At 37.9% G+C, this 24,603-nt stretch overlaps 1 protein-coding gene across 1 annotated transcript; it reads left to right on the top strand.

Moving 5' to 3' along the window:
- The first annotated feature begins 125 nt into the window (after positions 1 to 125).
- Positions 126 to 24,115, top strand: kntc1 (kinetochore associated 1). Its single transcript, XM_044025487.1, has 61 exons — positions 126 to 585; positions 1,098 to 1,218; positions 1,662 to 1,777; positions 2,518 to 2,596; positions 3,133 to 3,210; positions 3,288 to 3,322; positions 3,419 to 3,529; positions 4,223 to 4,316; positions 4,512 to 4,564; positions 4,645 to 4,757; positions 4,845 to 4,899; positions 4,988 to 5,086; positions 5,185 to 5,228; positions 5,500 to 5,562; positions 5,655 to 5,730; positions 6,231 to 6,356; positions 6,499 to 6,665; positions 7,091 to 7,202; positions 7,366 to 7,509; positions 7,604 to 7,660; positions 7,806 to 7,877; positions 8,004 to 8,123; positions 8,378 to 8,521; positions 8,624 to 8,719; positions 8,886 to 8,989; positions 9,088 to 9,190; positions 9,265 to 9,399; positions 9,502 to 9,621; positions 9,871 to 9,943; positions 10,119 to 10,186; positions 10,278 to 10,579; positions 10,701 to 10,873; positions 11,220 to 11,320; positions 11,787 to 11,931; positions 12,021 to 12,077; positions 12,160 to 12,323; positions 12,681 to 12,785; positions 12,886 to 13,014; positions 13,215 to 13,331; positions 13,481 to 13,590; positions 13,678 to 13,894; positions 14,200 to 14,289; positions 14,371 to 14,536; positions 15,149 to 15,207; positions 15,292 to 15,508; positions 15,596 to 15,669; positions 16,336 to 16,546; positions 17,060 to 17,172; positions 17,266 to 17,321; positions 17,885 to 17,963; positions 18,055 to 18,179; positions 18,274 to 18,409; positions 19,615 to 19,710; positions 19,831 to 19,887; positions 20,165 to 20,219; positions 20,779 to 20,842; positions 21,992 to 22,121; positions 22,303 to 22,392; positions 22,845 to 22,999; positions 23,630 to 23,732; positions 23,927 to 24,115. The coding sequence occupies exons 1-61, from the start codon at positions 445 to 447 to the stop codon at positions 23,960 to 23,962; spliced, it is 6,651 nt and encodes a 2,216-aa protein (XP_043881422.1). The 5' UTR covers positions 126 to 444; the 3' UTR covers positions 23,963 to 24,115.
- The last annotated feature ends 488 nt before the right edge of the window (positions 24,116 to 24,603 follow it).

The raw sequence follows: 24,603 nt of genomic DNA, 5'->3' as shown, positions 1-24,603 counted from the left end.
CATTTTTAAACTAAATGTTGTCGTGACAATTTACTTCTGCCTGTTGTCATCAAAGAGACATGGCACATGACGGAAGCGACGCCTGGAAGACAAAATCTGGGGGAAAGTCCTTTTCTTTATATACAGCGACCGGACCCGCCAAATTCTAAAGTGAAAACAGAGGCGTTTTGTCAACTGTATGTATTGCACTTACAGTGCTTTTTTCAGCGGTGAGTCACTATCAGTCTTGCTATAACCGAATCCGACATTTATCTGTATCCCATGTGTATATGAACAGTCCCTCTGTGGTTCGTTTAAATCGCTAGCAATAGCGTATTCACAACATGAAGTCTGCGTTAAGACGCAATTGAAACGCTACGTGCTGCTAATTTATCTAGCCGAGCTAGTGTGTAGCGTCGAGGCAAAGACGTTGAAATATAACAGCGAAAAGCGAAGCTGGGCGAAATGGCGACGTGGAGCGACGTTGAACTTCTGACCAACGAAGACACAAGTACTGTCCGGTGTTTGGGTGGCGTGACACGGGAGGAATGTGGCAGCGGCTTGTATCAGGTGGACACACTGGTCAAAATCTCCACTGCCAACGAGGTAACGTTGACATATATATATATATATATATATATATATATATATATATATATATATATATATATATATATGTGTGTGTGTGTGTATATATGTATTTATATATGTATATATATATATATATATATATATATATATATATATGTATATATAATTTACACACACACATATACATTATGTGTGTGCGTGTAAAGTATCATATGGAATGAAATCAGTTTAACACGTGAGTAATGGAGTATATGTATATAATGTTATCCTGGAATAGCTGCTGTCTTGAATTAGTTTAACGTGTGTATGCTACGAAGACATTTACACCATGCATCCTCTTAAGATGACTGTGCCTATTTCCCTCTCTCGGTTTGAGCCCCAAACACATTACAAACATGGACACTAGCTTTTTGGTCTCAGGTTCTTTTGTCAAAAGAGAATAGTGTATGATCATAACAATGACACAGTTGAGTGATCAGATCAGTGGTTGATGATGATGATGATGATGGTGATGGTTGTTTTTTCAGGTGCAGACAGATCCCTGTCTCTCCTCATGCAGTGGTTCAAACTGGAGCATTGTTGTTGCTGACAAGACAGTCATCCTGTTCGACCAGAGTTATCAGACCATCCGACTGCTTCTTCACTTTGGTATGCATCTTTAATTGCTCCACTGCGTCTTCACTGTGTTTATTGTATGTCACATGCCTTCTGTGTCAGGTGTGAGACAGCCTGTGCTCACATTAACCTCATAACTGTAGACATTTAGCCTTATTGAAAGGAAGTCCACTGAAATCATTTTGGTGCTAAAAACATCACATGGCAGAATATCGTGAGGTTTCCCTTGTCGATGTCCCAAGGTGCAGTGCACAGTAAAACCAAAGGGTGGCAGCAGAGGTCAGTTGACATAATGTATTGTCCTTTAAGAGCCGAGATGAGATTCAACTTTATTGTCATTACTCAAATACAATACCTTTCGGGTAACAAAATGAGGTAACGCAGCTGTTGTAAATGCTGTGAAGGATATGAATAACTCATGTTTAACCTCTCACATTAACTGCTGTTGATTAATTACCAAAGAAAATGTTTTCCAGAAACTGCTGTGGATGCAATTGACGTGTGTCTGGAAGGACAGTTTCTGGTGGTCTGTGAAAGAAATGGAAGCCTTCATTTGATCTATGTTCCTCAAAAGAGAATCCTTCTCACCAGGGTATGAGTGTTATACCACAAGTCTGAGTTTATAAGGTTGACTAGAACAGGATTCATGCATGATATTATTATTTGCATTGTAACAGTGCTTCCCAAAGTGTAAGGCCTTGAAATTATGGCAGATGGCCTAAGAACATTCTTCAATTTGACAAATTTTATACATGTATGTGTGTATATATATATAGATATACATATATATATATATGTATGTGTATATATACTGTGTGTGTATATATATATATGTGTATATATGTACATATGTGTATATATATATATACATATGTGTGTGTGTGTATATATGTATATGTATATATATATATACACATACATATATATATACAGTGTATGTATATAACATATATTCTTTGAAATTTAGAATTTTCTTTCTCAGAACAAATTATTAAAATATGTATGTTGTGTCTACAAATAAACTCAACATAGGGCTTTCCAGTTATGGAAAGCCCGACTCTACCTCGACTAAGACAACAACAAAAAACAAAACAAAACAAAAAACAACTTGTACATCGCACTTATGACTAGCACCTCATAGTTTGATCTACTTGAAGCTCTTACTTACTTCTAGCGCTTATTTGTACCCAAATGTTTAAATGCACTTTTGTAAGTCGCTTTGGATAAAAGCGTCTGCTAAATGACATGTAATGTTATGGAAAAATGGTGAGCTCAGTTATTTTCATAACATGCTGCAAATGTTTCATGTCGTGTCATTTTCTGGGTTTGTAGGCTCTGGTGGAGAAGCCATCCAATGGAAACAAGAAAACATATCGCTATCTCATCCTAGAGGAGGACAAGGCATCTTTGGGTACAATTCCTGAATGCAGTGGTTTTCAAACGTCAAAGAAAATATTAATCTTTGAAATAACATCATTATCACCAACGTTAAAACAGTGGTGTAAATAGTTCGTGCAAAGTCGGCTACAGGCTTTTCACAGGAGGCAGATTTATTCACAATAAGATAATTTGAATCTCTCATCATCCTCCTCTTCCTCACATATAAGATAAGATAGTCCTTATGCTTCAATCACTGGTATAACAGGTTAAGATGGAGTGAGAAATCTAGGAGAAAAGAATAAGTTTAATTTTCTATGCACTCAAAATCCCTCAGTTCCTCTCTGATCACATACCCTGGTATACACGGTAGAACAGTATTTCTGATTTTCCTCGAAATACCACCAGAGGAACCACTGTTTGAGAACCATGGAACCATCTTTTATTAGAAGTTAGTAATATGTATTGAAGATGATTAAAGTTTGACTCTTGTCTAGCCTTTTTACAGTATCAAATTGTTTTGGGTTTTTTAAAAATCTGAATCATAAATGGCGTGTTTCTGGTTTACAGGGATGTACCACGTGTTTCTTCTCATTAAGGATGGGTTTTTCCACATTACAAACCTTGCGTTGGCCAAGATCGAGACAGGTATCAAAATATTATACACAGTTGACTTTAAGATTCCTCTGAGCTTCTTTGATCTAATTCCCCTTTCTTTCACCTAGCCATAGAAAAAATGGATGTAGGTGCCTTGAAAGAGGTAAGCACATCTTTTTTTTCTAACATGCATTAATAAAATACACATAATGAAACAAATGGCTGATAATTACTGTAATTACTCTTTTTCTTAATTCAGCTTCAGTCTCTCATCAAGATAGACTTCCGCTCCACAAAGGATTACCACGATGAGGGCTGCAACACGGCAGTGATGTTCAGGCTGCGCCATGAAATCCACTTATTGATTGGGGTCAGTGTCTTTGACAGAATTTTGATTTGGGGTGGGAATCACAGGGTACATGGTCCACGATACCAATAACATTACGATACAGCGATTCTGTGATTATCAGTATATTGCAAGGCAATCGTATAGCAGCATTACGATATCTGTCTAACTGAAGAAAACAAAATGTCTGAAAAGTGCAGGATTTCTGTATTTATTCACAACATGGAGAACAAAGTGCATAAATTCTATGTATTGAACGTGGATAGGGCATCTCTTAACGTAGCTTTCTCCACCATTATCTCACTGTAAACTCCCTCTTCTTCGGCCAGTTAACTTCCACCCAACTTTCCCTCATTCATGTGAGGAGAAATGAAGTAGTGATGAACGGCAAGTGAAACTGGCAGGGGCTGTTTACATTAGAGCACCTTAATTTGTTAATACAATTGACCGATATTTCCTCTGGTTGCTCCTCGATTATCCTATTACACAAGGAAGAACGACGATATATCAACAAATTTATATTTTGCCCCACCCCTACATATGATGCATTGTTTACATCAAAATGTGCTGCTTTTAGTTATTTCATTGAACTGTAATCCCAATAATGCAGTCACATAAAATATGTGCATCTAGAATCTTAGATTTCAAGGTTTCATGATGCAGTCTTTTATAAAATACTATACATATACTGTACATAAAATTGTGTTATCTTTACAGGGGGATAAAGACAATGTTCTGACTCAGTGGACACTGGACCCTCGTCAGGCCAAGATGTGTTTCGCTCAGTCTGTTGATGACAGCTTAATTCCAGGTGAGCTTTTGGTTTATGCAGTTTATTTACCATGGCTAAATATTTTAATATTACTTTTGACCGCTGCTGACCATCTCCCCCACCTTAGCAGGAATCATCAAGTAATGAACGTATGTGCTCATGTTTTGGTTAAAGTATTGAGTATATAAAAGTAAAAAGTGTTTTTAAAAAGTAATACTTTTGTTTAATTTAAAGGTGTAAGAAAGATGGTGGTAGTTGAAAACCTCTTGTATCTTCTTGACACGGAGGTGAGTTCAATGTTTTGTTATCACCATGATATCTTTTAATGTTGTATTGGTATTTCTTAATTATTTTTCTTTGGTCTCAGGATGTCCTGAGTCTGTGGGACCTGCACTTCCTCGTCATGATTCACTGTTGGCCAGATCTTGCCATTCATGACTTTGAGCTCACCACAGAATGTGGCTCTGCCTCCATGGTGGCGTATGTATACATTTCTTATTACGTTATGTCGCTGTAAACAGTCCTTTTAACAGTGATTAGAAAAGCAGCATCATTTGTGTATTACAGTCAAGACAAAGGCAGCATGAAGATGATTGCACTGACCAAACAAGACAACAGTCAGGTAACAGCACGTCTTTTTCAGGATAGTATAATTATTATCTAATAAACTATGCCAATTAGGTCATTTTATAATGTATATTTTTTTCTAGATTAACTCACTGCAGATCCGGTTTTTGCCCTCCATGACTATTTGCTACTCTCTGGATGTCTCATCAGTGTCTTGTCTTGTTCAGACAAACATAACCATGGTAAAAAAAAAATGTGATATAGATTTTGTTTGTGCCGATGTCAAGGTGTTTAAATTGCTGCACATTTATGTCAAATATTCTTTGTCGTCTGATTTCAGGACACAATTTATTTAGTTGAGGGCATATGTCTGAACCCAGAAAGGTAGGAAATGTTTTTTATCATTACTATGATTTAATCAATCGATTAATCAGACTGATATTTGCCATTTGTTTAATAATCAGCGTTGTCTGATGATCAGTTATTAACTGGCTAAATTTCATCAATGTTTTTAAGTCACCAAAACTGTATTTTCCTTATTTATTTTATTGGAAATACTGCATATAGATGAACTGCAGTCCAGACATAAAATGTAGAAAAAATGATTAAAAAAATTTTGGTGTTTTAAGGCGAATGATGATTTTTGTTCAAATAGTGAAAGAGAGACAACATCATCTGTTGTTGTCAGATGCTTCACAGAGGCGTTGCCTGAAAACAGGTACCTCTTTTACTTTTATACACAGACACATTTCTGCAGTATTTGCTTCCTTAATAAATATAATCAAACAAACATTTTTTATTATCCCCCAGACTTAGCAGACTTCTTCACAAACACATGTTTGAAGAAGCTGAAAAGTTTGCCATCACATTTGAGCTGGACGTAGAGGTCAGTGTGACATGTTTTGTAAATGGAAATTCATGTTTGTTTGTTTGTTTTGGGTTTTTTTGTCCTTTGGCCTCCGTGGACAGCTGAATAAAAGATTAGCGTGATTAGTATGAAGTACAAAAATGCTAGAAGAAGCACTCTTACTATTGAATGTATTGCTGCATGTTGCAATTATTTTCATAACCCATTAGTCTGTTGATTATTGTCTCACTTAATCGATTATTTATTTGTTCTATAAAATGTTGAAATATTGATTGTTGTTCCCCAGACCAAATGTCTTGTTTTGTCCACAATTTATTTTTAATGAGGTTTCTATTTTAAAGAGCACATCAATTAGAAAATATTCACATTAAGAAGCTGAAAAGTACCAAAAATGGTTATTGGTAATTTATTAATGAACTGTTGCAGCACTTACGTATATAATGGTAGTGCATTGGTGATTGTTTTACAGCTAACCCTTGACCATGGCCACATACAGCTAACAGTCGTTTTTTTTTCAGCTTGTTTACAAGGTGAAGCTTGACTTTGTATTGGAGCAGATGGCCTCTGCATCAGTGGGTGGATATGGACAGGACGTGTGGTCTGAACTTGTGGATGAGGCCAAAACCAACCTGATGAAGATCACTGTGAGTGTGACATTGCTGCAGCTGAGCCATTTGATCAGTTAGTCTAACCTAATTTGACCTCCCCATAGTTCTGAGGCAACATTACTAAATTAAAATTGGGATCAAGTATCAACCCAAAGGTTATTTCGTTTGTGTTGTCCAGGATGAGCAGTATGTGGTGGAGTACTGTCTCAAAGCTCCATGGCCAACCTTTGACACAGCAGAGAAGATGCTTAACCACGCTGCAACCAGATATTCCTCCCTACAGATCCAAGAGGCATTGGCCAGACTGGCAACGTTCTGTAGCCTGTACAGCCCGGAAAATTTCAAGTAGGTTCAGTGGCCAGTAATTAGTTTTGTTTTGATTTTGTACATTAATGTGTAACTTATGAGCAGGGTTGAGTATGGATTAAGTATTTTATTTAATCTGGCCTTTAATACCGAGAAATACTTTATTGATTCTAATTTTATGAAATCAGTTTAAACAAAAAATAATAATAACATTTTCACATTACAGTAAAATTCCAGACATCTCGACACTGGCCTCTCAAAGCACAACATAAACACACTCCAAACACATGTTAATCCTAATGGTTATTGGCTCACTGACACCGACCAGTTTATCTCCTTCTGTTCTGAAATTTGATATTAAACATTTTAGATAATAGGTCGTACAGAAAAAGTTTGTTCATTACGACAAAAGTATTAAATTGCAATATCCAGCCCTTCTTTTTTTTCTACTCTTTGCCCTGTAGTGGAATTGCCTGGATTGAGTTTCTGAACAGCACTGACATTTTAGGAGACATTTTGATGCATCTGAGAGAGGGAGACATGAAGGGTGCGCAACTCCTTTGGCTCAGATATGAGGTAACCAGTATTTCAATAATTTAGTTAACATCCACTGTATTGATGATTTAAAGAAATGTGCAGGATCGTAATAATGACATAAATCCAACCCTTGAGTCACATTTAAGAAACCGCCAAATAGGAACATTTCACAAGTTGTGATGTTTACTGGGTTTTGTGACAGGGACATGTTGCATTGGAGTTTGATGAAAGCAGGCTTGAAGCTGTGCTCAGTGCCATCCCAGAGGAAGTGCCATCCCAACACCTGTGTCCTTGGTTTAGGACAGTTTTTGTTCCTTTTTTGAGGAGAGTGCTCCCAACAGGACAGGTATGGCACGTTTACTCACAAGATGATGTCATTGTGTACTGTGTTGTTGTTGTTTACATAACGTACACAAAGTTCACTCTGTATCTGTCTATAGAAGATCCTTGCGAGATGGATAGAGCAGAGGGCAAGGAATCTGGAGCTAACAGAAAAGGTAAAAATAATCTCAGTTGTAATAGGAAAAAGTGAAGTTGGGGATGCTGTTCATCACTAGTTTAGACAGTTTTATTCAGTTACTCGAATAAACCTTTGTGACGGTCACCGTAGTTAATGATAATAATGGTAACCTATCTTTCCAGGCTGCTTGGCCTCAGAACGGGTTGGACCTGGCAGTGCTTGGGTTGCCATCTTTATGGAATATTACAAAATCTGTGAGTTGTCCTTATTTTCTTTATTTGTGCGCATGCACTCAGTCTCACAGTGATGCTCCACCCAAGAGCATATGATGCATATACATGATCAAGAATTTAGTCAGTGTGTTTGCTTCTTTTAACAAGGATAATAATTACGGAGCACAAGAGATCGAGAGCCTCAAGTCCCTGGTGTCTAACCTCCGTCGACTGCTGGACCTTCACCATAAATACAGCTGCAGGCTTTCACTCTCGGTCTTTGAGAAGGTTTGTTTTAACACCTTCAATTAAACTTCACAAATCTCAGGCAAGTGACAGCAAGTTTGAGAATTAAGCAGAGACGTCAGTAATGCTCATATGTCTCTCTAGATGTCAGTAGATGGCTAGAGGTACATATTTGTTTGTTTTTTTCATTTTTGGAAAAGGTCAACTAACTAATATTTCCACTTTCCTCCAGACATTTTCCTTTACATTTTAAGTAGATGTTTGTATTCTGTTTCAATACTGCTTTTGTTTAAAAGGGAAGCGTGCGGAGTGTCGCATTCTTCATGCTGGACAAAGTGCTGGCACCAGAGCTGATCGCCACCACAGTGGAAAACAGCATTCTGCCCTATGCTGAAGAGCATGAGATTCCTCTTGATGAACTGCTCCTACAATATATCAAGGTAAAGCCGCACTGCAGCTAGACCCACAAGGGGGCTCACATTTGTTTTTCCTCGTGTGTGATGATGCCCTCTCGTTGTCTTTTCCAATCTCCTCTTCGCTAGGATGTGCTGGCGCGCTGCAGTTCTCAGACCACATCACTTTTCACTGAGTGGGAGGCCAAAGCAGTGGCTGTACTGAACTGCATGGTGGATACTGATGTAGGTTTCATCAAAACTCCACCTGCACTCTGTTCACAATACACTTGAGGTTCATGAGGTCCAGATATTTGACTGAGAAGCAGAAAAGCCAGTAATTAAAATAGAGGAAAACAGTGAAATTTGAATTAGAAGTTATAAAATATTCCATTATTATATTTCCTGTCAGCTGATGGTGGATGCTGTGCTGGAGATCATGCAGAAAGCTGTAGTACCCTGGAGTAATGTGGTGGAAAAACTGGTGCAGCAGTATCTTGGAATGGACGGACCAAAGTATGTATTGTCTTCACCTGTGGAACATTTTAACATTAATGTAAATCGATAAACTGGTGGTGTTTACATGATTTTCTTCCACCTGCTTTTTTCTCCAGACAAGAGCTTTTAAAGGAGAGCTACCGCCTGATGGAGATAAGGAAACTTCTCAGAGGCCACGGGATCCGTAACTTCAACCTCTCAAACAGCACTCAAATTATGGTACTTTTGATTGGATTATGATTTCTGTTATGTTTGCATTAACGATTTCTGATTGCTATTTATATTGTCCTCAGACATTAATTAGATACATCCTAAAGCAAGACTTGTCGACATCTTTAGAAGACTCCCTGACACTTGCTGAAGCATACAAACTACCAACCTCGCAGATAAATTACTTGTATCTCATCCAGCTGATTGGCCTAGGCAAGGTATGATATTTTATGCAGAAGTATGAATTCACCCAATTTTGTGTTTTATGTATAATTGGCATGTTAGTAAGAATGTTTAATTTTTTTCCCCTTTGCTTACAGGCTGAAGAATGCATGACTGTCCTGAAGAAGCTGACGTCTGAAGAGGCAGAAAGTGTGGTGGAACGTCTGACATCGTGGGCCAGGCTGCAGCTGGAGGACAAAGTCCATATATCCGATGAGGTGAGAAAGCATACTGCGATTTGTGTTTGAAATGAAAGTTAACTTGCATTGTGTTGTGATTGTATCTGATTTAAGATTTGTAACAAAAGGGGAGTAGTTGTCTTTTGAAATTTAAAGGTGTTTGACGTGTGTGTCAGTGAATCAGTCAGCCATTCAAGATTGGAACACAACAAACAGAACAGTATTATGTTGAGTTTACTGTTGATTGTGGGAGTATGTAATGAACTCTCTTGGTTTTGACTTTGGCAGCACAAGAAGCATCAGATGGTCGTAGCTCAGGTGATGGTGGAGTCTTTAAAATACCTGCTCATAATCCAAAAACGTGAGTATACACTTTGCTCAATTCTAAAACAGCAGAAGCAGGGAGCACAGCGTGATTCTTTTTCAGAAAGCTCTGTTTTTAAAAAAAAATTGTTATGTTCAGCTACTCATTCTCAATGGATATATGAATGGATATCCACATCCACAAGTGATATCGAGTTTCTCATCCTCTGCAGATGATGCACTCAAAAGCATGGAGCGTGAGAACAACCTCAGCATGTTCAAAGCTATCGCCCACCTTCAGGTGAGATCCAGTTAAGAGATGTTTTTAAATGTTATTCCATGCATTCTTTACTTTGGTTTTTAACTTGCAGCCATTTTGTCTATTTCTTCAGGAAGACTTTGACGTTTTCTTCACCCCCTCCAACTACGAGGATCCAAACATTAGAAAACAGATCCAGGAGCATCACATCACCGCCTATGAAAACACACATGGCCGCCACTTATCTAAGAGGAAGACTGTGCCAACTCCAGTTGTGGCTAATGATCCAGATGGCAAAACAAAAACTATTTCCACTGAGGCTGGTTTACGTCGTCTTGGAAGACAGCTACAGCGCACAGAACAGGAGCTCTGGTCTGACTTGGCTCTGCGAGCTTTGGGAGTGGGCAAAGTGGGCAAGGCCATCAAGATCCTCAGGTATATTCTGTGGTGTAAAACTGACTGGTTATCGGTGTATTCTTTCCTGTCTCCAATTATGTGTTGTTAGTGAAAAGATTTGACACTTTATGTTCAATTCCTTCTTTTCTTCTGTTTTCAGTGAGTTGTATGAGCACCACTATGACACCAACACAGGGAGAGTTTTGTTCACTGCTGCCAAGACATTATGCCAGATGCTGGAGGCAGATGTGCCCATGGTTCTTCCTGATAACATGGACTTGCCAGCAGTCATCCATGATCTGGCCTGCCAGGCCATCACTTTGTGCCACTCAGGTAAAAAACATGTAGAAAAATCCTCTGTGTTTATTTTATACTAATCAGTTGGATTTATAACTTAGATTTGATACCTTGTTTTTTGTTAAATTCTCGGGGGGAAAAATAAATAAATTGTGAAGAATTAGACTCAGCATTTCTTCTTCTCCCTCTTCTTTGACAGTTGACATTCATAGTGTTGCTTTACTGCATCCTTCTCTTTCCTTAATATACTTCATACTAGGCCTCTGTCTTCAGTTTCATGTTAGGACAGTAAAACACAATTTCTCTCTCTCTATAGAGCATCTCACCTCATCTCTTTGTGCTTTAAATAATTCATAAATTGTAAAAATCCCTTATCTTACAGATTTGCTCCTGGACTGTCTGGAGCTTTGCAAGTGTACACGGATAGCCATGGATGTCTATCATCAGTGTCAGTTATCAGAAAACTATGGCTTTTTAGCTAAGGTCAGTATCTTTTGACAATTAATTTTCCTTATTTTGGTGTGTTCAGAGGCATACACCAAACTCAAAAATGAGTTATTAAAAAGTTACCAGGTGAAATGTCTTAGGTCTGGTTTACCCTGGATACACATTGTTTTCTTGTAACCTCAATATTATCCACATTCTGCTGTTAGAATAGTTTTAAAGCTATAACACTCATGTTTTAAATAGGCGAAATGCAGAAACTCCAAAATAGACGCGCAGAATGTGAACACTCTAATCTGTTAACACGGTAACATGTTAATACAAAGCAGCTACGCTCACACACCATGCATCCGGTGTGAACCAGGCAAGCATTTAGAAATAATTCTGTGCATTTACAGTAAGACTTCCTAATTAAAAGTAATATTTTGTCCCATAATTAAATATGCATGACAATTTTTTTGTTATGCCAAAAATCTATCAGTAACTATCATTGTATTTTACACAGGATTTGACTGAGGAGGCAGAAAAAGGTCCATATTCTCAATGGAGTTTCCAGGATGTTTTCAATGAAGATTGCATTGTTCTGGACCCAGTGTCTGTTCTCCCTGTCCAGTATGAAATTACCAACTGCATGCTTCCTATTTCTCGGGGTAAGATAACGCTTAAATCTATTTTAAGTCCATTTAGGATTCCATCAGCTTTCATCATCTCTTGTGCTTATTTATTCCCATTCCTTCAGATACCAAACTATACCCACTGGACTGCTCCTGCCTGTCACACTGCTCATTTGAAGATGGTAGGTATTCAAGCAGACCCTTTTGTAATTTTCATAGTCATTCTAAATTGTTATCTGGTGTCTGATCTGGACCCATTTGCAGGTTCAAACTATCTGCGGCCCCTCCTGGGTCCCCTGGCCAACATGTTACAGATGTTGCAGGAGTGCAGTCAGCTGGAGCTGGCCCTCAGAGTACTGGTCAATGCCTATGGAAGCTGTCTGCAGCATGTCACCTCTAATGTTATGGACATTAAGCTAAGTGTACAGGTATGATGCTGTGTTTCTTGACCATCTTTTGTATTTTTCATATCTTAAACCATCACAATGGTTATTTCCACAGTTTTACAGACCCACTGTAAATCCCCACACATATTACCAACATTCAACATCATATTTAGCTGTAACGTGGAGAGTGTCTTCAGTAAATGTAGTGTTTTGTTGAAACTGGGTTTCTTTTGAAAATTTTCATTAAAAAGATTCACTTTTACATATCATAATTTAAGGTGCCTCTGATTTTCCACATCTGTCCAAGTGTCTTACCAAGGAAATATTGCTCAGGCCCCAAGGGAAGTGTACACGGTAAACCAATCATAACTTGAGGTTCTTCTTCCATCTGTTTCTCAGCTTTATGACACTCAAGAGCTGAAGAAGTACAACATATGCCTGAATGATCTCCAGAAGTCGACAACATCCAGTCTACATGCTGTGGCCGTGGCCCTTTTAAACAAGGTCAGTCTTGTGATTCGTATGTGAAGAAAGACCAATGACAGATTTACTCAGTGTTGGCATGTTTTTGAACAACTGTATCTCTAAATTCTGTGTGATGCAGGTGTTCAACTGGAGAGTGGTCGATTGTGATCTGGCCATTGGGCTCTGTATGCTTCTCTCCAAAGCTGAAGTCTTTAAAATACTGTGGAAAGTTATTGACAACACCTGGCAAAACTATGACAAAATCTTGGTAGGTGATCTGATCTTTTTTATTATTATTTATTTATTTTATCGAACCTTGTAACTGTTTTAATGATGAAAATCAAAGAGGGACCGTCTTTGACAGACATCCTTCCATGAAAAGTAAAATCACAAAAGTCTGTAAACTTTGTATGACAAGTGATTGTTCAATCCTGTTGAAGACTACATGTGTCCACATGTTCATTTAAGGCTGTGGCCAAAATCGGGGCAAATCTCTGCTGCTTGTACAATGAGGCGGCGGAACAAGAGAAGTTTCTCTCTGTCATCACTGACGCTGAGTGGGGCATTACGCTTGGAAAATTGGAGGTAATCCAACACTTAAACCCAGCCCACAGATATTCTGATCAGAATTAAACATACGTACACCTGTGGAACGATTGTCAATTTACTTTGCAAGGCCCAAGTTGTTGTTTCCCATGACATTATTTAACATGCATGTCTGTGCTCTGCTGCAGATTTCCATCCAGCCAGTGTTCCGTCAGCAGTCTGAGATGAAGCGTAGTCTCATCCCAGTGCTGGTGAAGAACAGGAGGATCACCCCAGACATTATTCTCCAGTACTGCAGGTCAGCAGCTCACCCCATAGTGTCAACATTTTCAGAACATTTCAGCATGCAATGTAAGATTCATACATTTTGGGCCCCTCTCTGCAGCACTTTTGGTTTGGACCGTGACAGTGTTATCAACCAGTACATTACCACTTTATTGCTGCTACAAGAGGATGAGGAAGGTGCCAGTGACCCAGGTACAGGACAGGAGGAGGTGCAGCCTCTGAGTCCTGCAGATGCACTGGAGCGAGTCCTGCAGATCATCCCAATGTTGCACAGCACCAGCGAACTCACTGAAGGGCTCTGTGCTGCACTTTTTAAGGTTTGAATATTTGAAGTAAATTCAGTTCTGTGATGGAAATTTATTTTTTGGGGGGAATTTAATTGTCATGACTTTAAAAGTCACAAAGGATTAACCACGTGCAATACCTGGCATCATTCCTAATATTTATGTTGACCTGCTAAAAACTTTACTGCAGCACCACAATGGCAAACCATTTTTTAAAAAAAAGATTAAACTCCCACCCCGACATTTGTAGTTTTAGCATTGATTTTCCAGTGCTCTTTGTGAGTTTTTCTTTTTGTTGATTTTTTTACTACAACTTTCAAAATGCCTTTCCTATTCAGCTCAGCCCTTATAACTATGAGACAATTGAAGTAGTGCTGAAGATCATACAGGCTGCTGATGGCAATGTGACCAGTTTCTCTATAAGTCAGGTAAAAAAAACAAAAAACACTTGGCACATTTAACATTAACTTGTCCCGCAGACTTGCAATCAATGTCTTCTAATTGCACAGGCAATGGCCCTCCTTCAGCACCTGAAATCCTACACACGAGTCTCCCCCCCATCAGATGTGGAGAACACATATTTCCTGGAAAACAACCTCCTGCCAAACCACCTGTCAAACAGCAGACTGCCCTTCCACCTGCTGATGCAGAGCAAACATTACTGGAAGATTATCTGTGAGTGTGCAACTGTAGTTTTCTTGTTTTCATTCTTCAGTGTTTTGGTTACAGGCAGAATTGTAAACAAAAAAGTGGTATCGTCCCATCCCACAAACAATTTCAGTTGTGAATTCTTATGCTCAACTTACCCATTCACTCAGTTGTTTGCCCCTGCCCACTGCTGTCCTGCTGGTATATACAAAAACACTCCGTCAGTTGTGGTAGTATTGCATGACAGAGCTTGTGTTAAGATTAAGATGTCCTCCAGCTCACCGTGTCTTTGGAGATGAGATAAATTGCAGCTGAAAGCGACATATCCTGCTGTAAACAGTATTTTTCAGTCCAGCAACCCACGTTTTGTGGTCCCGACCCACCATTTGATCATTCGTCATTAATTGCTGTGATCGACAATGGAAATCAACACAACTTACTTATGATGATAATTTAATGGATGGTAATCTAATAACATTATCCATAACTGATAATCTAATAGAAACAATTTTGTTATTTTATTGATGTTCTATTTATTACTTTATTTAATAATTACACTTGTAGTTATTATGTGTTATTGTGATTTGTCAAACTTAAGGAAACATAATATAAAATAACAAAATATTTTTTTCTGTTCAGCTCCTGAGCTCAATGAGGAGACCTTTCCAACACTACTTCTAATTAGCAAACTGATGAAGGTACAGCGCACACAATAAAAACCACAGAATGCCACAATGTTTGACAGTTATTGAGGTCGTTTAAATTTTCACGTCTCTCTTCAGGTGAGCATTGACAAGTTACACATGTCGGCGGCGAACCATGTGTTTGAAAAGAAGATGAAGCCTCTTCTCTTAGAGCAAAGGAAAAAAGGTCAAAGTCAAGGCCACGAGAAGGAGACTTTCATGGTGGCCAAGACCATGATGGAGTACATCCACTGCATCCAGAGCCCAGAGTGGGCAGCTGCCACAGCCCACAAGATCACACAGGAACTGCCACCAGGTCTAATCTACTGATCAGCCACCCCACTGTACTGCACTTCTCAGTATGTTTGTATATGTACACTGATCTGTTTGTTGCTCTCTACAGGCAAAGAGAAGACTCAGTCGCTGAGGTTCTGTTTGGGTCTTGGAGAAGCATGGCTGAAAGATCCAAACCTTGAGGTCAGCATTTATCACCTGAAGATATGTAGAACATCAAACTTAAACGCACAGCAGCATGACAGAAATTTCCCAGAAGTTATAGCGGAGAAATATGGATTTTTTTGTACTGATTAAAAAGTGTTGGAAACATGTTGGATAATGTAAGGACACTGGTAACTTTATTTATCTTATCTTATTTATCTCTGTTGTGCAGCACTTTGTTTCAGATGCTGTTGTTTTTTAAAGTGCTTTATAAATAATGTTGGATTGGATTAGATATTTTACTGCAGGAATGCTAGTATTATATCTTAAATATTCATAAACGTTCATCCATCCATCCATCTTCTACCGCTTTTTCCTCCACATGAGGGTCTCAGCTGACATAGGACGCCAGTCTATCACAGGGTTCAATTTACCTAATCCCCATATTACATGTTAATGGATTGTGGGAGGAAACCGGAGAACCCGGAGAAAACCTACACACACACACGGGGAGAATTCCATGCAGAAAGGCCCTATTTCGCAAAACAATAAGGTTGCAAACCCAGGCCCTCTTTGCTGCAAAGGCAAGAGTGCTAACCACCATGTGGCCTATTCATAAACATAAAATCTAATGCCTAACACCTTTAAAATGCTTGAGTTCTCTATTTTTAAGGATTTTGATACCTTTTGATTTAATCTCTGCAGGAGGCGGCGAGGGCCAGAGGGGAGACCTTTCTCTCCAAGCTGAAGCTGCAGTTCCAGCGTTCAGCGACAGAGAATATGTTGATCGCCAGCCAACTGAACAGCCCGGAGCATCTGAAACTGGCAGGAATGCCAGCCAGACTCATAGTGGCCCTGTACGAGCACAGCAGTGTGGAGCAGCGCTACAGAGAGTCAGGAGGTCAAATTTATCCTGGTGAGTGAGCACGCTCCAACACTCGTGTTAAACAGTGAGACCCACTTCTATTTTTCATGAGCTCAACATTCAGGTCGGTGCACGTATAACGCTCTGTGGATGATCTTTTGCTCCACGAAAGTGAAACGTTTTTCACATTATTTTCAAAATCGATGAATCTGTGATTATTTTTCGTATTATGAATAATTTTTTGGTCCAGAAAATGTTGTCGATCAATGTTTGTCGAATTCTTGTTCTTGAATGTGTTGTTTTGTCCACAAACTAAAATGACTAAATTTGAAATGATTCCTTTGATATACGGAGTAAAGACACTGGAAAATATTCACATTTGAGAGGCTGAAAAATCTAGAAACTTTCCAGAATAGCAAGAAAACACTCAAACTGATTAATCGATTGTCAAAATATTTGATCATTAATTTAGTAATTGAATAATCGATTAACCGAGTAATTTGATATGTTGTGACAGCTAGATAGTTAATCAACAGTTAATCGAATAATGTGTCCCCTCCTCAGATATCCACGCTGTGGTTAAAGAAACGGCCGCAGTCAACAACGTGGATCTCCTAAAAATTCGAAACATGCTGTTGGAAAAGTGGATCTGTAAAACAGGCCCTGCTGTTACCAAAGTTTGTCCGTCTTCACTAACTCTGTTTTATACCTACTTTGTTTTTTATACATTTTCATTATAGAATTTTGACAAAAGCTTTTTGTCTTTGAAGGAGATCATTAATCATGAACGTATCAGCAACATTGAGGAGGACCCTGACTTAATGAGGTAGAGCCATCATGTTTTTTTACTGCCAATTAAGTTGTTTTTTGTTTACTTAATATTAATGTAAAACACTTGGTGATTGGTGGTGGTTTTGTATCGGTGATAGGTGCCATGCAAATAAACATACTTTTTTCATTATATTGCATGTGAACAGTGTTATTGTTGTATGTGTTCATTTTTTAAATAATTTTCTTTTGAAAGTAATGACATGGATTTTTTTTAACCACCAGTATTAATTTGCCTTTGCACAATATTTTCTGACAACCACAGTGATTTAGCACATAATTGTTATTCAAAAAGTGCCCGCTATTCACTTTTGTTGGTGTTTGTTTTTGTATTTGTGTATGTGGTTTTTTTGTTTTTTTCCCCCTTTCCGTGTTGTGTTACTGGGTTTGTACAGTGTGAATGTATTTGTGGGGATGCCACCTGGATGGGGGGTGAGGGGCAGGGTTCACAACTTGTGTAATAAATGCTTATATAAATACTTTTGATATGGAAAAATGATAAATAAAGTTGAAGAAAGTGCCCACTGTCTTATGTGTATCTTATTTATTTCATGTTCTCAGGGCGGTGTACATGCTGCAGTCTTACACCGTGGATGAAGCGTTCCGTCTCCTAAATCCTATCCTGTCAGCTGAAACCTGGGTGAGGATCAAACTGCACTCAGTCAGTCCTGAATAAAATCTCCAGAGTAAGTGACTCATGTCTGTTTTTGTTTGGGTTTGTTCTCCTATAGCCCCTCAGCAGTGCTGGACCTCGTCTGACCTTCTGCCACCGGACTCGAGCGCTGCTTTGTCTTGTTCGCCTCGTTGATGCAGATACTCTGGAGACTCAGCTTGAGATCCCCAAGACCAAAATCCAGTACGAGTGCTTGAGAGCCATTTATCTTTGTGAAATCAAGTTAATATAAGTAAAGCTTATAATCATTAATGTGTCTTTTTATTTTATTTTTCAGGTATTACGTGAAGTGCTACATCTTTGTCTCACAGCTGGAGGCATTAAATATCCCCTACACAGTGCGGTCCTTCCTCAGTAGTCCTAAAGAGGGTTTGATCAAAGGGCTGTGGAAGAATCACAGCCATGAGCCGCAGGTACTTCTTATAGCGTGTTTCACACTAAAATTAGCAGGCATAATTGGGATTTTTTAAACCCAAAACTCGTTCTGCCTTTCACACAGAAGCCCTTCTTAGAGCACTTGCCACTGATTACCACTATAGCCTTCAATGATAATGTTACAGTGGTTACTATTTTTTTTATATATATTTTTTTTTGTTTTGTTTTGTGAGAGCATTACAATACAGCAATTACTTTCATTTCAGATAACAAACAATGGTATTTCTGCGACTCACAATTGAAATTTCAGTATACAAAACAGGAAACAAAATACAAAAAGTCAAATAAAAGTATACTTGAGAACTCAAACAAATTGGGAAAGATAGCAAATAAAGAAAAGTCCACCAGGGAGTTTTTTTTTTTTTTTGTTAAATAAATAAAATAAAACAATTCACACTTGTCGTTAGGCCAAATAAAACATTCAAGAGTAAAGCATAAAAAATAGCATACAGGATCATCCATTCAATACTTCTGCCTGTTCTAAACTAACATATCTTACCCATTTGGACCACAATTCGATAAATATGTTTTTCTGTAGGCGAATGGAGAAGGTAATCTGTTCCATGAGGTAAATGTCACTTACTATACTTATCCACTCCTGTATTGTAGGCGGATCAGGGAGAAGCCAACGCCGTGTCAGTGCCTTTTTACCAGCAGTTATCATAATACGAAATAAATATTCATCAGCTTGCCTGACCTGTGAATCCGAATTTCCTAAAAATAATGTAGAAAACTGCATAGGTAGATTAGTATTAAACATGCTGCCTAATACTTTGTGAAGTTCTGTCCAAAAGGATTTAACCACTGGGCATTCCCAAAAAATATGCCAATGATTGGCTTCCCGGTGTCCGCACAGTCTCCAGCACACAGCTTCACCTCCAGCAGTGGTTACTATTTTTTATCTTTTACTTCAGTCTCTCTTTAAGTCAATTGGTAAGATGGTCCCATGCTTTAAAAAGTAAAGATCGCTATAAACGTCAATGAAGATGAATGTGCATCGTTGAGCTGATGAACAAGGAATTACTGTCTTACGTTCCCACCGTTGCTGATCTGATCGTATACAAAACAGATAAAAACCTGCATGCATTGTCATTTGACCTGGGAGTAATTTATGGTTCTATTCCAGTTTTTTTGACCAGAAGGAATAAGTGAATAGCATGAGATGTATATTCTTTCTTCACAGGCAGTGCGGTTGGTGGCAGACCTGTGTTTGGAGTATCAGGTGTATGACCCTCAGCTGTGGAACAGTCTGCTTCAGAAGCTCCTCAGCTTCAACTTGGTAAAAAAAAAAAGACATTTGCACCTCGATATAAAGGAGATCAAACTTAACAGAAATTATGTCTGTATTTTATTTCCATTTTTGAAATTACAATGACATGCATGTTTTCCCCTCCATCAGATCAGCCACCTTCAGAAGGTGCTCGAGGCAGTAGTAGCTGTGCCCGTTCTGTGGGAGGTATCACTTTTATTTCAAGAACTAAAAGTATATTTTTTGTATTAACATGAAGACCTTAAGTGTATAAGACAAAATGCTGGGGATATAGCCACTTTGAGTGGGTGTGTTTGTTCTATGCATGTGGTTTCACTTTATCTGTGAAGATTAAATTAACTTCTTTCCTACTTCTACACCACAGGATGTCCTGTGTGAACAGCTGTTCAGCCAAAAGTGTATAATAAATGTAATGCTCTTGCAGGTTCTTATTTTTATTTTCTTATTTTATTCCTTGTCCCAGATCACTAGTTTCTCCAGGACCTGGAGGAGTATGATACTGGCACCTTTTGTCTCAGGTACTAGATTTACAACAGTGAAAATAATTGCTACTGACAAACAACATGGACATATTGTACATATACATGTTGATGGTGACTGATGATTTATTGTATGTCAAAGCATTGACTAGAAAGGTATTGATAAAAAATAACCAGATAGGTTTGATTATTTGTTTGCTTTCTGACAAAAATGCACATTGATCACTTTTTTGTAGCACTAAATACTTTTAATGTCTAATCAGTTCTAAAGTCATACACAGTAATCCAAATTCCCGTTTTAATACCTGATTTCATACGTGCCATGATTTATTGTCTACATTTCACTAAATGGGAACCTAATTTACTAAATTGGCATCATGTTCTATTGAAGAAGACCTGAATTATTCTGTTATTATTATTATTATTATTATTATTATTAGATTTTTTTTATAACTTTATGTGACTGGTTGTGATTGAGTTAGCCAGTTGTACTTTCGTTTAGTTTCTATCCTATTTCACTTATAGCCTTTTTTTTGTTCATTTATTTTCTCTTGAATGTTGTTCACTCTCTCATCTCTTTGTTTTATTTCTGTGACAGCTTCTGTTCCTCTGAGTCCCGATCAACAGGCAACACTCTACAGGACCTTTGTTCTCCTTCTCAAGTACGTCTTTACTTTGTTTAATCATCTACCGACAGCTGCTCAGACTACTGCGACTATGTGCAGACTGCTGGTACTATATTGTCAACATTTAATTTAATGTACGTGTGTTGAGAGATGGAGAACTGTTGTCATGGTCATAAACAACTGCAAGAAAATGCACACCACCATGGATCAGCTGATTCAAAATCACTACTTACACGACATTAAAATATGGCTTAAACGTCAACATAGATTTGAAAACCAAGTGACTAATAGCAGTCCAATCAGACCAATAACTTGTAATACCTGTGTTTTAATAATGCATTTATCCTTAAAGTCCATTATTAAATTTCTGCAGCTCCTGTAACAGCCTTGTTTTAGTAAATATGTTGTACAGGAAAGTCATATTGATGTGATATAGGGTGTGAGGGAGATGGTTTTAATTGTCAAATATATAAATATACTTCCTGCATACATATTGTCGGTTACCCTGCAATATATTTATATTATTGGAACACATATATATATATATGTATTACCATCTTTTTTAGATTGTTACATTGGATCAGAGGGATTGTATTTAACCACACAATGTCCGTCACACCTATGTTTATTCAAGACATGTTTAACCATTATATACACGCGTTGTATCAGTTAAACATATTGTCACTTTAAGTCACATCATTTCGGTCCAAATGCAGATGTTCACAGAGGTTGACAGACACAAAAACAACCTGAGAATTTTCCACAGTACTGTAGTTCAACAAATGTTTAAATAAAAACCAGTCGTTAAGACGACAAAGACTTAACAAATTAAGTTCTGGGAAGAGTAGAAGATTAAAGCTAAAGGTTGGTACAACATTATGGATTTCAACTGCCATACAACACTGAAGAAGAAAACAAAAACACAAAGCATTTTAAATATAAAATATGAATCAAGGTGATTATGCAGTATATAAAATAAAAATAAGATAAAATAGAGGATTTTTGGTCTGCATAATAACGTGTATTCAGACACATTACACATTGGACATGTAGCAGTCCTTAAATAGCAGCGCTCTTTTTTTATGTAGGTATGTAGGTTATGTGTAAGTTCAGTAAACAGCTGACTGTGCAGGTACAGAAATGTGATATTATTTACTTGATTTTTTTTGGGGATTTTTTTCCAAGGTGTCCCTTCCTGTTGAATCTGGACCTGATTGGAATTGCCAACCGTTTTGCTCAGTTTAATCTGCCTGCTTTTGCCTTGGGAACTCTCCTCCTCATCCCCTGTGCCAATAAAAATGCTCAGCAGATCCAGGTGACTTTGTCCAGGTTAATGTAACTGCCCAGGACATTATTTCTGTTGCTTTATAACATAAAGGGATTATACTCAATAATAGAGGCGCAATCTCCACCTACTCTGTGTCTTTGCGGCTCTGATTTCACTCACATTGTCATGACTTGTTTGTTTCTTCTTCTTTTTTTGATGCTGCGACCAGGGTTTTCTGTCCGTCTGCAACCCACTCACTGTGCTCGAGCAGGTGGAAGAACTTATGAACACCGGTGAACTGGCTGGAATCCCTTCACAGGTTAATCTATATTTCTATGTCTTTGATTAAATAGGACGCGATGAGAACCACTTCCTATTAAGGGGTCGTTCACATGCATCTAAAAATAATCAAAACAAAAATGCAGCTTTGCTGCTTGATGCCTATGTAAAGAAAAAAATCCCCTCCTTCAACAAAGCGCTACGTCTGGATGATGCAGTTTTAGAGTTGATTTCAGAGTGAACCAGTTTGACCCACTTCTTTGGTCTGAGTATCAAAAGAGGCACTGAATGCGTTGGCTTTATTTCCAAACGGTTCTAAATATTTTCTTGATGCGTGTCACATACACACAACTGACGTGTGGCTTCATAGAAGCCAATAGTGCGTTTAATAGATGCTACATGTTATGCTGTGATGCTTTGTTTCTTTTCATTTTGTTCAAACTACTGTATATGACATTGTGATGTGTCGTTATTGCCTTTATGACTCTTCAGGTTCGGGACACTGTATTAACATTCATCACCCAAAATGGGCAGCATCAGAAACTGTTGAAGACCAAATACTTTAAGCATCTGAAGCAACTCATGGTGTCAAGTGGGCAACCCAACCAGATTAAAGACCTGGTGGACTATCTGATCAGCCAGAACTGGTATGTTGGTCTGCACACTGGTCAAAGTGGAGGACACATCAAGCATCTCCTGACATTTACATTCAAAAGTGACTGAGGGACATGATCTAATCCATCCAACTTTATTTATAAAGCACTTTAAAGACAACACAGTTGACCAAAGTGATGTACACAGACATGGTTTAGCTTTGGCATCATTTGAAAGAAGCTTGATGTGCATCAAGTATAAGATCACTGTCGATCTTATACTATCAGGATTTTGCTGTAGGAGTTAGGTACTGACCTTTAAGAACCCAGATCGACATGATGAGACGCAGATCAGTATATAATATAATCGAAGAACTGAAAGAAAATAATAAGAGATTCTCCAACCTCCTCAACATTTTCAGATGTAAGTACAGTATATAAATAATATTTATATCTTTCTGCTCACCAGGATCAAACAGAGGTAGAATAATATCAACAACAACAAAATAGTTTCACACTACAGCTTTAAATTTAAAATTTAAAAATGTTTATGCTTTGCATTCTTATTTTGCAATAGTCAAAGGATCTTTGAAAGAAAGACAAAAATCTACCTCATGCTTTTAACCTTGTCAGATGTTTAATTTGATTTCTTAAAGTCATTTTCCTGTTAAATTTGTTCTTTAGCCAGGATGACGCAGATTCACTCGTCCGTGACTATCTGAAACTCAGAGAGCATCAAAGAGGGAAATCACTGACGGACGGCTCACCTTCACCAAGCTACCTGAAGGTAACTGAAACTTTGTGAGATCCTGGATGAAACACGGCATCACAACAAGATTTATATGTAACAGAAATAGCCAGATGTTTGACATTTCAGTGTTATTTATTAATGTATTAATTTAAGTAGATTGCTGCAACATTGCTATTTATTCCCCTGTGACTGTAAGTTCCCCATTAATTCTGTTATGATTTGAATTTCAGGAGTTTCTCAACATGCAGAATGGAGTTTCAGGATGAGCAGACACTATTATTCTTTCAAATTCTCTGTATTTATATGATCTTTCTCAGTTCACCTTGGGCTAAGAAGCAATATTTGCACTTAACATTTATCTAATTCAATCTTCCAATTGTTCATGTAATATTTGAATAAATGCTTCTCATTACCTTGAATCTGAATTATTGAAGAAAAAAATGTGTTCAGAAGCCGCAAAATGAAAATCTTTACATTAATCAGTTTTTATTTTTTATTATCTTAGCTAGTTTGTACTTACACTCACCAGCACTCTTTGGTTTGGGAGTATGACATTGTATCATAAACACAACTACAAGGACAAACACCCCTTCCTCTTCTGTGTTTAGATGGCCACAGACAACATGACAAGTGAGTCAGGATGCTGGCAGTTTTAAATAATTTGTACGGTGAGTGGAGGAATTTAAGAACAGTGTTTCCAGTTACTTACTGTTAAGAGATTTCTTACTGAAACTTAAAGAAATAACTCAAACATTTCACAAGATATGTGGGAAGAAATATATTTTTCATTTTATTTACAAAATAATCTCCAGGAATGCCAATAATATTCCATTATATGTCCTGAGCACTCATACAGTGGTGTGAGAACCCTAAATATTTGTCAAAAGGTGGAGCCCTGTCATGGGTA

Source organism: Solea senegalensis, linkage group LG5 (assembly GCF_019176455.1).
Source record: "Solea senegalensis isolate Sse05_10M linkage group LG5, IFAPA_SoseM_1, whole genome shotgun sequence".
NCBI lineage: Eukaryota > Metazoa > Chordata > Actinopteri > Pleuronectiformes > Soleidae > Solea > Solea senegalensis.
This window is presented reverse-complemented; position numbering and strand designations above follow the sequence as displayed.